The following is an 11,887-nucleotide window of genomic DNA, read 5'->3' as shown; positions in this document are numbered from 1 at the left end:
GCTAGACAAACCCACCGTAACCTCTCCTGGAAGGTTTGCCTCCTCATACCTGGTCCAGAGCCCTGCGGTGGTGGGGGTGGGGGTAGCAGGGGTCGATCAGGCAGCAGCTCATCGTCTGAGGTGGCGATGGTCTTGATGGCATTGTGGTATAGCGGGGTAGAGCTGGGCATGGCATACTTGGACATCTGAGACATCATCAGTGACAGAGGGTTCTGGGAAGGTGTGGGGTCTGGGGAGGATGTGAACGGTAGGCTGGGGTTCATGAGGCCGCTGGGAGGGTTGGCAGGAGGCGCTGAGGAGCTGTTCCGAGGGCCGCTTGGCGGGAGGGTACCTACAGAAGTGGAGAGAGAGAGAGCAGGGGGTCACTGGGGAAAGGAGGCTGAATTCGGCCACTCATACTCAGAGAGTCTAAGGAAAGGCCAATTCCTTCCAAATGTCTACCTCACTTCAGGGACACGCATGCCTCACTGAACACAGACTTCAAGATGCCCAGATGTGCCTGGAGCTCTGTGTTGGCACAGCTGCCACTACAGCCCCTATCCACCCCCACAAAGGCTCCAACCCAAGTCCACCCAAATGACTCACCCTGTTCCATGTTGCCCAGGGTAGAGGAAGAGTTTATGTTGAGAGGCGGCTGCTTATTCTGGGAGACCCCAGGGCTAGGCATGGCTGTCTTGGGAGAGGCAACCCAGCCTGGAGAAGGCACCGCCATGGAGGGAGACTTGAGTCTGCTGGGTGAGCCAGTAGGTGACCGCACACTGAGGGAAGAACTGAGGACCTGGGGTGACTTGAGAGGTCCTGGCGGGTTGGCAGAAGGCAAGGGCACCATCTGTGAGGGAGTCTGGGGTGACTTGAGGTTGGCAGAGGGTGAGGTGACCAAAGGTGAGTGCACCTGGCTAAGGGTGGGTGACTTCAGATGCCCCATACCCGGTGAACCCATCTGATTAATACTGATGGTGAGGTCTGAAGGCCGTCTGCCCAGCCCCCTATTGGGGGCTGAATGCACAGACCCAGGAGGAGGATTGGATGCAGGGGGCAGAGGCATATGGCTGAGCCGGGTGGTGCCCACAGAGCCCATGGGCATTGAACTCTGATCAGGGCTGAACATGTCTTGAGTGTTGCCCATGTCCTGGGGCATGGCTTGGTAGGGTCCTTGACCCCCAGAGAATCCCTGCTGGCCCTGGTTGGGGAACTGTGAGGGCATAAGCATCTTCTGTGGACCCCCCATCATGCCGCCGCTATTCTGAGCCCGAACACGAGCCATCTCCTCAGGACTGAGACCCTGAGGCCCCATCATGTCCCCGGGGCCTCGCATCTTCTGTGACATCAGCATCTGCTGCTGGGGCGTCATCTGTACATTCAGGTTCATGTTCATGTTCATATTCACGTTCATGTTCATGTTGAGGTTGCCTGGCCCCATAGGTGGGTCCACCTCCCTCAGCCCTGACTGTCCCATGGGAGGGCTCAGGAGGCCCCGGCCTCCACCAAACTCTATGCCCATGGGCGTGCCAGCCAGGCCATCCCCACCAGTCATCTGCCCCGGGAACATGGTGGGATCCATCTGTCGATGTGTCTGCATCATCCGCTCCATTTCCATGCTCTGCCCCATGCCACTCCCTGCCATGCCCAGGGGGCGCTGCATGCTCATTGTCCGCTTTTCCAGCAACTGGTGCCTCAACAGTTCCTCCCGGACACGTGGGGCCATGAATCGCTCTGCCTCACCCTGCCCGCCTGGATAGGGCACGGCATTCTGGGCAAAATTGCTGGGTCCCCCAATAGGGGGCAAGTCTTCAGTCCAGCCCATGCCTGGTCTTACAGGTCTCTGCATGGCATTCATGGGTACCTCCATGGGCATACTCTGTATACTCCCAAATCCAGGCACCCTTTGCATCTGGTTGCCCGGGAAACGGGGGCCAGGGAAGGGAGGTCCGGCTCGGAGTTGCATAGGATCCTGGACATCCATAGGTCCTCGGAGTTGGGCGCCCATTCCAGGTGGCCACTGATCCCCAGGTTTGCTGTGGTAAGGAGGTGGGGGCCCCCTCCCCATCATGCCCCCCATGCCCACCATGTCCTGCAGAGGGCGGCCCCCATGCAATCCAATCTGCTCCTCTTTCCGCCGCTTCTCCTCATAGTACTCTTCCTGGAGTTTGCGCCAGGCCACCTGCTCAGGTGTCAGGCTGTCCTGGCCCAGCCTCTGCATCATCATGTTCATGTGCTGGCCCATGTCCCCACCCTGGGGGTGCCCAGGCACTTCATGCTCCAGTGGGGGGCCTCCTAGACTCTGTGTCTGTGAGATCATGGACTGCAAGGGCTCCTCGTACTTCTTCAGCCCACTGGGAGGGGCGGAAGGAGGCTGCTGAGCGGCGGAGGGAGCTTGTGCTGGTGGGCCCCCCTCGCTGGCTCCTCCAGGGGGCCCCTTGAGGAAGGGCTCAGTCTCCCCACTGCGGAGCAGCAGCCTCTCAATGTCTCGCAGCGTCTGGAGAGAGCGCTCACGGTGCTCCAGCTGCTCTTTGGACAGGCCCTCAGAGCCCACCAGGTTCCGCTGCCCATTTCCTGTGGGGGTGCCCTCCCCCAAGAGGGCTGAGCCAGGGGCACTGCCAGTGTCTCCTCCAGGAGGCAGGGGGTTGTTAGCAGTGGCTGCCGTCGGCGTGTTAGGGTGGGTGCCCCCAGTCCCACCACCTGTGCTAGCAGCTCCCACGGAGTTCGGGGCCAGGTCCTGACTGGTATCTTCAGGAGGTCCCTCTGGAGGCAGAGCAGGAGGGGCACTGCCCGGGGCTGAAGGTGGTGGTGGCAATGGAGGTGGCTGGGACTGTGGTGTACCTGCTGAAGGTGTATTCAGGGGCAGTGGCTCTGGGGTGGGTGGCACTTTCGGGGCCTGCAGGAGAACAGAGGTAAAGAATTAAGATGAGGGGACATCTTAACCTATATTAGAGCCAGGCAGGGAATCACACTCACCTGATCCAGCTTGGCCCGGGGCACATTCTGCTGGTGGTAGGTGAGGATGGACTCTGCCCGGCCTTGTAGCACGGCCTCTGCAGCCCTGCATGGGGAAGCAATCACAAGTGGTTCAGAGATGGACAGAAGAGAACCTCCCCTCACTAGCCCACCTTGCCCCCTGCACGTGCTCAGACTGGGCACGGATGGGCCAAGCCCCCGACACCCCCCCCCCCCCACACACACACCATCTCTCCGGAAGCCTTACGTGTTGGCCAGGTGAGTAGTGAAGACATACACGAACTGTGACGGAGGCTTTCCTGGGACGCCCCCACCCCCGCCCCCAGGGACGTCTGGTCGAAGCCCTGGCGGGGGGCCATGTGGGGGGCCTGGTGCACTGCTTTCACTGAGGGGCAGTTGGGCAGTTTGGCCAGGACCCAGCTGTGGGGCCGCCATGGCTGCATCTGCTACATTACAATCTGCAAGCAGAGAGAAAAAGGACAGCAAGTGAGCGGCCCAGGTGTGGGAAGAAGAACCCGCGGGCATTCCTACCCCACAGTCCACACCCAAAGGGCCATGTGTCCCCACAGGAGCACTGTGTGAGTGTGTGTGTGTGTGTGTGTGAATATACTGAGCACTGTGTGTGTGTGTGTGTGTGTGTGTGTGTGTGTGAATATACTGTCCAGTGACCCGGCAAGAAGGCAGGGAAGCCGCAGAACGGTGATGCAAACGACCGACAACTTTTCATCCTACCCCATCACCCACTCACTGGCTGTGATTCTACAAGACATAGCATTTGTCTCAGTTTCTTCTCCTACAAAATGGAAACATTACTCAGCTCCCCTGTGCCCTGCCAGGGACAGGTCAAAGAAACATAGTCACGGGGCCACAGGCAAACCGTCCATTTCCGTCACAGAGCCAGAAAGGCAGTACGGAATAAGTCCCTCCTGCTCTCACAGACTGAGGCTGGTCACAAGAATCACACAGAGAGTGTGTCCCCATCCACAGCCATCAGCAATCCCTGCAGCAGTGGGCCCCGCAGGGCGGCCTGACATTTGTCTCTCCCATAGGCTGAGGGGCTTGGGAACACAGCACTGCCCATCTTCCGGAAGCCAATGCCAAGCTCAGGGCCGGTCTGCCTGTAAACTGGGGTTTCTGGGATTCACCCCTCAGATTCAACTAGATGTTAGAGCAGCTGGAGGAAATGCCTTACTGCTGTTTATGAGTTTACCAAAGGACAGTACAGGAGCCTGAGAGGGCTCAGTAGGTAGAGGAACCTGCTGCCAGACCTGACGACCCCTCCCCGCCGGGACCCATGACCCACATGGTGGAAGGAGGGAACTAACCACCCCACTCGTGCACCATGGAGTGTACACACACACACACACACACACACACACTCATAAATTAAGATGCTACAAATGAAGACAGGTGAGATGAACGAAGTTTGTAAGGCAGGTGAGAAGCATTTGTTTCTGTGCGCTCTCTGAGCACGCCACTACTCAGAAACCCACACAAGTCAGCTCTCGGAAAAATGTATGAAGGTGTTTTTGGGTTACAGGGGTGTGTGTGTGTGTGTGTGTGTGTGTGTGTGTGTGTGAATGTGGGGGCAGAAGCAGGAATGTACACACATAGTTTAAGGGCACAGAACACATACAGAGGCCAACACTGGCCTGGAACTCATGCACACCACTCTAGCTTGCCAGTGAGTCCAGAAAGCCTGCCTGCCTGGACGTCCTATGTTGTCATCACTAGGATTACAGCTTGACGCAAAAGCTTTCTGTTTTTCTTTACTCAGTTTTTTGAGACAGGGTTTCTCTGTGTAGCCCTGGCTGTCCTGGAACTCGCTCTGTAGACCAGGCTGGCTTCCAACTCAGAGATCCACCTGCCTCTGCCTTCCCAGTGCTCAGATTAAAGGCCTGCACCACTACGACCTAGTTTTCTTTTTTGTTTTGGTTGGTATTTGTTTGTTGGTTTTTGAGACAGGGTTTCACCTAGGCAGTCCTAGAACCGGCTTGGTAAACTAGTTGACCTTGAACTCACAGAGATCCACCCACTTCACCACCGGTGCTGGAATTAAGGTGTAGGCCACCACGCCCAGTTTGCAGCCAACTTCTGGGGAATCTCAACACAGATTCTTGCAAGGCAAGTGTTTACTCAGGAAGACTTCTTCCCAGCCTTCTTTCTGGACCTTTTACAGATTCTTCATTAGTCCTATTTAAACCATTGGCCACAGGTCACCAACTGAACCTTCAGGCCCACTCCCTCACACACAGGTTGGAGTGTGGGACTGAAAGTCCCAAACCTCTAATCTTGCTTTGATCTTTCAGTCATTAGCTCCATCTCGAAGCTACCTCAGGCTGGCAGCCACACCAGTCAATATAACATATGCAAAAGAACACTTATCAGCGAGTAGCTTCCCAGGATTTTAGAGTAGTGTGGCAGGAACAAGGCGAGACCAAACACGCTTTTCACAATATCCCAGGCTGACATACTGGGAACATTCCCAGAATAGCCAAGCCACCCTTAGCACCAAGACAAAATTTGCTCTGACTCTCCATTCCCATATAGATACGATCCACTACTGATCACCAGTGGGTTTAGGTTAGGGGGAGATCCACTCTCAAGCCAAAGCTCCCAGACTGCAGTGCCAAGTGACAGCACTTCCAGATAACACCAGAGCTTGACCAAGGCAGCAGCCACCTGAGTTCAGAGGCAGCTGTCCTTGTATGAGCTCCTCACTGGTCCACCCCATAACAGTTTTGCCATGAGCCCCACACCAATAGTAAGCTGACCTTGAGCACTGCCTTGGAAGAAGAATATATAAACTACAACATAAGATAGGCTCTGGAAGCTATGGAGGGGGAGGCAGAATTTACCACAAGAAGGAACCTTCTCGTACCATCACAGCAGTACAAACTAATGCTGTTCAAAGTAGGTTGCATGCTTGAACTCTCTTTCTCCTTGTATCAAATCTATACAGACAAGATCGTTTTTATAGATGAGAAAGCAGGAATCCTTTCCCAAGTTCATACAGATAACAAGTGCATCCCCAGGGGGGAAGCAGCCTGGTCTCTGAGCCTGTGCTATGCTGCTCATCTACATCGCTCGGTTCGGCCTCTCCTCGAAGAATTCAATTGCGCAGTTAAACGCTGTTGGATGGCGTGGTGTCAAAAGACTATAATCCCAGCACTTGGGAGGTATAGGCCAGCCTTATCTACATAGCAAACTTGAGGTTAGCCTGTACTACACGAGACCTGGTCTCAGCTGAATGGCAGTCTATTTAAAAGAGGCTGGTCATGGGATCTTCTTTTTATCTCTCTGTATCGTTCAGAGTTTCTATACTGACACAGTCTAATGTTACAGAAACAAATTCAGGGTAACAGGAAGGTTCCTGTCCCAGGAAACAGAGAAAGACTCTACCATTCAAGTGTTCAGACAGAGACTGAGGAGCACTAGTGAGCCCCACGGGAGCCTCTGCAGTCCCAGTCAGCTGTGGAGGTTTCTTATTGGCCACTCCCAGTAGGGTCCACTCAGTCCCCATTTGCTGACTGTGTCCTCTGGGACAGTCATGACAACCCCTTCCTCAAAGGACTAAACACAGCAGCTAGCACATTCTTCCTCCTTTCGTGATTCCTGCCTTTGAAAGCCCACACTCTAACCAGGCATGGCAACGCCAGATGCCTTTAATCCCAGTCCTGGGGAAACAGAGGTGGATGATTGTTGTGAGTTCTAGGCCAGCCAGGGCTACACACTGAGATCTTGTCTCCAACAAACAGCATAACAGCCCACAGTTTAAGCTTCTCTGGATAGTGTCTTATGCATTAAGCTATCTCTTCTCTCAAAACAGATATAAGTTTGAGGGAAAACACCAAGGACACAGATGTCTTCCATCTCCAGTACATAAGGATGGATTAAAGAACGAGAGCCAGGTGGTGGCGGTGCACGCCTTTGATCCCAGCACTCTGGAGGCAGAGAAAGGTGAATCTCTGTGAGTTTCAGACCAGCCTGGTCTACAGAGTATGCTCTAAGACAGCCAGGACTACACAAAGAAGCCATGTCTCTTTAAAAAAAAAAAAAAAAAGGGAGAGAGAGGAATGGATATCAATTCACACCTACTTGTCCTGGCAATGCACCCTGAGCACTTTCTGAGAGTCATTCAAAGGCTGGAGAAAGGAACCAGTGTGGGCTCACAACCAGGCTTTGCAAAGCCAAGCTGAACCCAGCCAGGACCTTCTCTGCCCATCCTCCATTGACCAGTAGGTGGCAGCATAGGCCATGAAATCTGTTAGAAAAGTAGTGAGTTGTCCAGGAAAGAGACCACCTGAGAAACCTTGCGGAGAGGACCAGACTGAGGAGAGAAGGGGAAAGGAAGAGGGAAGAGGGGAGGGGAAGGGAAGGGCCGGAGAGACCTGGAACGCAGGGACTGGGCTACCGCAATGGAGGTAGCAAAACGGTCTAAAGTAGAACTGAAGAGGAGCCCGGGTGCCTGGTCCTTACCACTTCTCTCACAATCCCCTAAAGCCCTAGGTCAGGAGGTTCCCTTAGGGCAGCATCCTTGGAGGGCCCCACGAGGCACAGAACCAAGGGTACTCACTGTGGGCGGCCCCGATGGGCTTGTCGTCCTCCTCGCTGTCTGGCCCGGAGCACCATTCGTCCCCGCTGTACGGCTGCTTCCGCTCAAGCACACACCTCCGTTTACTGCGGGGTGCCACCTCTGCCCGGGCAGAAGACAGGCAAGAAGAGTGAGTGCCAAGATGTCCTGTCCTTCCACAGGCAGAGGCCCTCCCAGACCATTCTCCAGAGTGCCCCACCCTAAAGGGCACTGCCCAGACCACGGTGGGCACTTTGCCAGTCCTTGGCCCCCACCACACCACCATTTGTTTCTGATTTCTTTCTCCAACCCTGGCTGCCTGTCTCCCCTCCCCCCCATACCAAGTAGAGCATAATCCCAACCACAACTGGTTCTAATTAGGGCTGGGGGGGGGGCAGGGAGGAGCCACTGTGACTCTTTCAGGCCCCAGTGTCTTGTTCCCAAAAGGCTTGGGGGGGGGTTGCTATTCACTCAGGACACCTCCCTCTCCCAATATACGGGCCATGGTGGGAAGGCTGAGGGTGCCGACACCAGAAGTCCAATCACTCTGTGGTCCAGCCCTTCCACCCTACTCTGGAATGAACTGGTTGACTGATGGGATAGAGATAAGAGGAAGAAAGGGGCAAGAACAATCCAGGTTGGATGGCTGCGCAGGATGGGATTAATCAACAGATGGTCTGGACCAGTTGGGGTCTTGGTGATGCTAAAGTCTATAGATGAGAGGATGTCGTACCTTTGGCCTCTGAGTCGAGGGATGGAGTCCCAGCCTCCCGCTGCTCTCCAGAGTCTACAGACACACTCCTCTCTCGCTTCACCTTGCCCTTGAGTGAGCTGAAAGGAGGTACCCCTGCCTGGGGGTTCTTCAGACTTGAGTTGCTAGGTGAGATCTGGTTGGCCTTGGCCCCATGGCTCCCCGCCCCCACGCCCTTGGAGCCCAGGTTGCAGGTGGGTCCTTGGTTCACATTCTGGTGCTGGGATTGGGCCCCTCCATTCCCTGTCTTGCCATGATTGGTCAATTTATTTTCTGGGTGCATTGGCTTGGCTGGGGCAGGGGGACAGTGGCCGCGAGGGGACAGCGGCGGACTCCCTGGAGCTTCTCGCCTCCTGGGGTGGGGTAACCTGGGAGAAGGGAGGAGAGACAGGACAGGTTAATCCTACAAGAAGGGAGGCACGACTGGACTTTAGCTCCCTAGCCTCAGCTAATGGTGTAGGGGGTGGCTAGGTGCTATCTGGAGACCACCTGCTATTCCCTGTCTCTGTGTGATCCTCAGATAAGAGCAGAGCTCTGTCCCCTTAGGGGAGCGGAGATGGAGAATGTTCCTTATCTCCTAGGCCCAATCGAAGGTTTACTGGGGCTCTGAGTTGGTAGGATCTGCCTACCTTCAGCCTACACACCACCAGCTTCCCTAGCAGCCTGGTCTCTCCAGCGTCTGATGCATTCTTAGCACCTTCTAGGGTTTAAGACTCCTTCCAAGGCCCCAAACCTCAACTATGCTGTGTCCTAACAACTCTTAGAGAAGGGCCACAGGACCTGTGAGTCACTGCTCAAGCCCCAGTCCTAGTCCCTAGGGGAGCAGGGAACAGCACAATTGAGAGTGGTACCCACTGGTCCAGAAGACTCCCCAGAGCCTACGGGGGGGGGGGGGGGGGGGGCGAGGCCTGAAGAGGGTGGGCCAGTAGACCCTGTCGGCAGGCAGGGACAGAAGGGGGGAGGGGAGGGGGATGTCAAGCAGAGGAGTCCTGCTTGAAGCCAAGGATTCCTGCAGCCTAGGCTGCGGGCCCTTTAAGCTCCAGCCCGCTCCCCCCACCGCCTCCCCCTCCCCGGAGACCTATTAATAGCCGCTGGAAAGATCACATCACGGGAGAGGATATTTATCCCCCCTCATTCCACACCAGCTCAGATTTATTTCAGCCCTGCTGTCCTGCTGCTGCCGCCTGGCCCTGTCTGCCCGCTTCTCCTGAGGAGGAGGGAGGCAGGCACCGCCCCCACTCCAGCTCCTACACCCAACTAGACTGAGGCGGGAGGGCATCCTCCTCACACCCCAATACTAGTGTGGGGGGTCCGCTCTAACGGTTTTAGGAGGGAAGAAATAGAAGGGACCAGAGGCATCAGGCATAGCTAGCTGCCAGTCTCCTCTGCCCCCTGGGCCCAGGCGCTAAGGCTGGCAACCAGCTCCTGCCTGGGCCCAGACGTCCCCACTCTACCTCCCTTCAGCCCACTGGTGGCCAGGAAGCCAGTGCCCAGGGGACTTCTCTCCAAACCGGCAAAGCTTCACAGCTTGGCCCCATCACCATGGGCCCTTCCCTTCCCCGCTCTCCAGACACACGTATCCCACCCTCCGTGACATCCACACACCTTGTCTTGTTAGCCAGGATCCTCATGGCTCCCACACACAGTGGGGCTACGGCCCCTGTGCGTGCCCAGGGCCCAGACAGGTACTCGGTACTGGAGCAGGGACTGCAGCAACAAGCCCCAAAGAGAAAACTTGTGACTTAAGGAGGGGGTGTATGAAGGGGAGGGAAGGGAGAACCCAACAGCCCCGGGACTACGGAACTGGATAGGGTAGAGTAGGAGTGGAAAGAGACTTCTCTATCCTAAAGACCAGTCCAGTCCTCATCCCTCCCGCACCTTGTCCTCAAGGAGCTTGCAGTATCTAGCAAGCCCCTCACCCTGGACACCTCCCCCTCCCCAGGGCTGCAGAGTCAGAATTCACTAATAGGCTAGGTCGCAAAAGTGACGCTTGGGGTGGCTGTGCGAGGTCTGCTCTGGCCCACTGGGGGACTCCCGCTCCCAGACACGCCCCTTACCCAGGATTCGGGAATCCCTCACGCCCCGCCCCAACACTGCGCCCTGTCCCCGGGCGCTGCAGCCTTCTAGGGGCCGGGGTGGGGGCACTGCCCTGCCCCGCCCCCAGCTCCAGGCCTAGCCCGTGCCCATCCCGGCAGGCCCGGGCGGGCAGCAAGAGGCCTGGCGGGGCCCCGGGGCTGCAGCTGGGCTCTTCTGGAGACCAGTAACGCTGGCTCAGATTCCTCCCAGACCGCAAGAATGCAGGAGCCTCCCCTCCCCCCCTCCCTTGCACCCCCACCCCGCCCCCCTTCGGCAGAGCCAGAGTGTAGAGACAGAGCGAGCAAGGAGCGAGAGAGCCAGCGAGGCAGCGAGCGAGGGTGAGGGAGGCAGGCAGGGCTGCAGCGTGGATCTCACAGGCCCACTGGAGGGCGTGCGGACAGACACACAGACAAGTCCCCTAAGGACTGACTGGGAACTAGCCGGCCGGGCAGACTGGGCGCGCAAAGCTGGGGCACAAGAGACCCACAAGCACCCTAACTCTGACTCACGCACACTTACTGCTCACACGTGGACAGGGAGACAAAGACACGCACGGAGCCCAGGAAACTAGAGATGCTCACGGCCAGCTGGCGGAGGTGTGCCCGAGGGACTGGGCAGTGCGAACCAGCGGGAGCCGCCGGGCAGCCTGGGGCATACAAACAGCCGGCAGCCCAGAGGAGTGAGAGCCGGCAGACTCATTGAGCAGATGTGAAGACTGAGACCCAGACACAGGGGAGCCATAGAAAGTTGAGCCCGACAGTCACAAAGAATGCACAGAGGGCCATAGATACACCAACAAGCTGACCTACACAAACACAGACGCCTCACCCAACCGCCCCCTGCTCTGTCCCCTTTCCCCGCCCCCAGCAGCGATCCCGGTGGGGGAGGGAAGGGGAGGAGTCTTTGACCCTAGAGCTCCCCCCCCCCCCCACAGGTCCAGCTAGACACACCCGTGCACACGCCTGTTCCCTGCTCAGCTGCGAGAAACTAGGCTGGGACCTCCAAGTAAGGGGGCCCGACAAGGTACACTGTGGATGTCTAACCTTAACTTAACCCCTGTGGAACATTGGCCTTCCCCACTCCACTTCTGTACCTGGAAGAGAAGGTTCCAAAGTCCAGGGCCTAGCTTGCAGCTGTCACACACACACACACACCCCCACACACACACAGGCACACGCATACCACAACACAAGCAGGGAAGATCAGAAGCAGGAATCACTGGGGACTCCTGGGGAAAACCAGACAGGTGAATGATGGACACAGCTCAGCTTCCGCTCTCACCTCCATGCCTGGTTGATTCTTAGAGCTATCTACCCAGTTTCACAAAGAGGAACTGAGGTCTGGGAAAAGAAAGCTGTTTTCTCTTGGGTCCCATGACAGCATGGGCAACCGAGAACCCCCATTCCCAGTGGAGCCATGACTGTTCATCTCAGCCTAAATCAAATCGGTGGGCTTTTCCCATTTGAGCCCCAGAGCCTATCAAGAGGGATGGGAATGGCCAGGGAAAAGGACATCTCCTACTTTCTGTTAAG

General features: G+C 56.6%; 1 protein-coding gene across 6 annotated transcripts in view; it reads right to left on the bottom strand.

The window, feature by feature from the left end:
- The window catches only part of Bcl9l (BCL9 like), a 30,506-nt gene that overhangs the window by 3,800 nt on the left and 14,819 nt on the right, over nucleotides 1-11,887 (bottom strand). For 3 of the 6 annotated variants that reach the window (XM_041638408.1, XM_041638411.1, XM_041638410.1), the window contains 7 exons: nucleotides 9,885-9,986; nucleotides 8,262-8,647; nucleotides 7,532-7,651; nucleotides 3,203-3,413; nucleotides 2,956-3,040; nucleotides 586-2,875; nucleotides 50-331 (listed from right to left, as the gene is read on the bottom strand). In XM_041638408.1, coding sequence (XP_041494342.1) covers nucleotides 50-331; nucleotides 586-2,875; nucleotides 2,956-3,040; nucleotides 3,203-3,413; nucleotides 7,532-7,651; nucleotides 8,262-8,647; nucleotides 9,885-9,910 — 3,400 coding nt within the window. In that variant the 5' untranslated portion in view covers nucleotides 9,911-9,986. Of the gene's footprint in view, nucleotides 1-49; nucleotides 332-585; nucleotides 2,876-2,955; nucleotides 3,041-3,202; nucleotides 3,414-7,531; nucleotides 7,652-8,261; nucleotides 8,648-8,908; nucleotides 8,930-9,884; nucleotides 9,987-11,887 lie in introns of those variants that run through there. The other 3 variants (XM_041638413.1, XM_041638412.1, XM_041638414.1) reach the window with 2 other exon arrangements.

Source organism: Microtus oregoni, unplaced genomic scaffold (assembly GCF_018167655.1).
Source record: "Microtus oregoni isolate MIOR12 unplaced genomic scaffold, Mior012 000055F_ref0000237, whole genome shotgun sequence".
In the NCBI taxonomy this organism is placed as follows: domain Eukaryota; kingdom Metazoa; phylum Chordata; class Mammalia; order Rodentia; family Cricetidae; genus Microtus; species Microtus oregoni.
The sequence above is the reverse complement of the archived record's forward strand: the minus strand, read 5'-3'. Positions and strand labels throughout refer to the sequence as shown.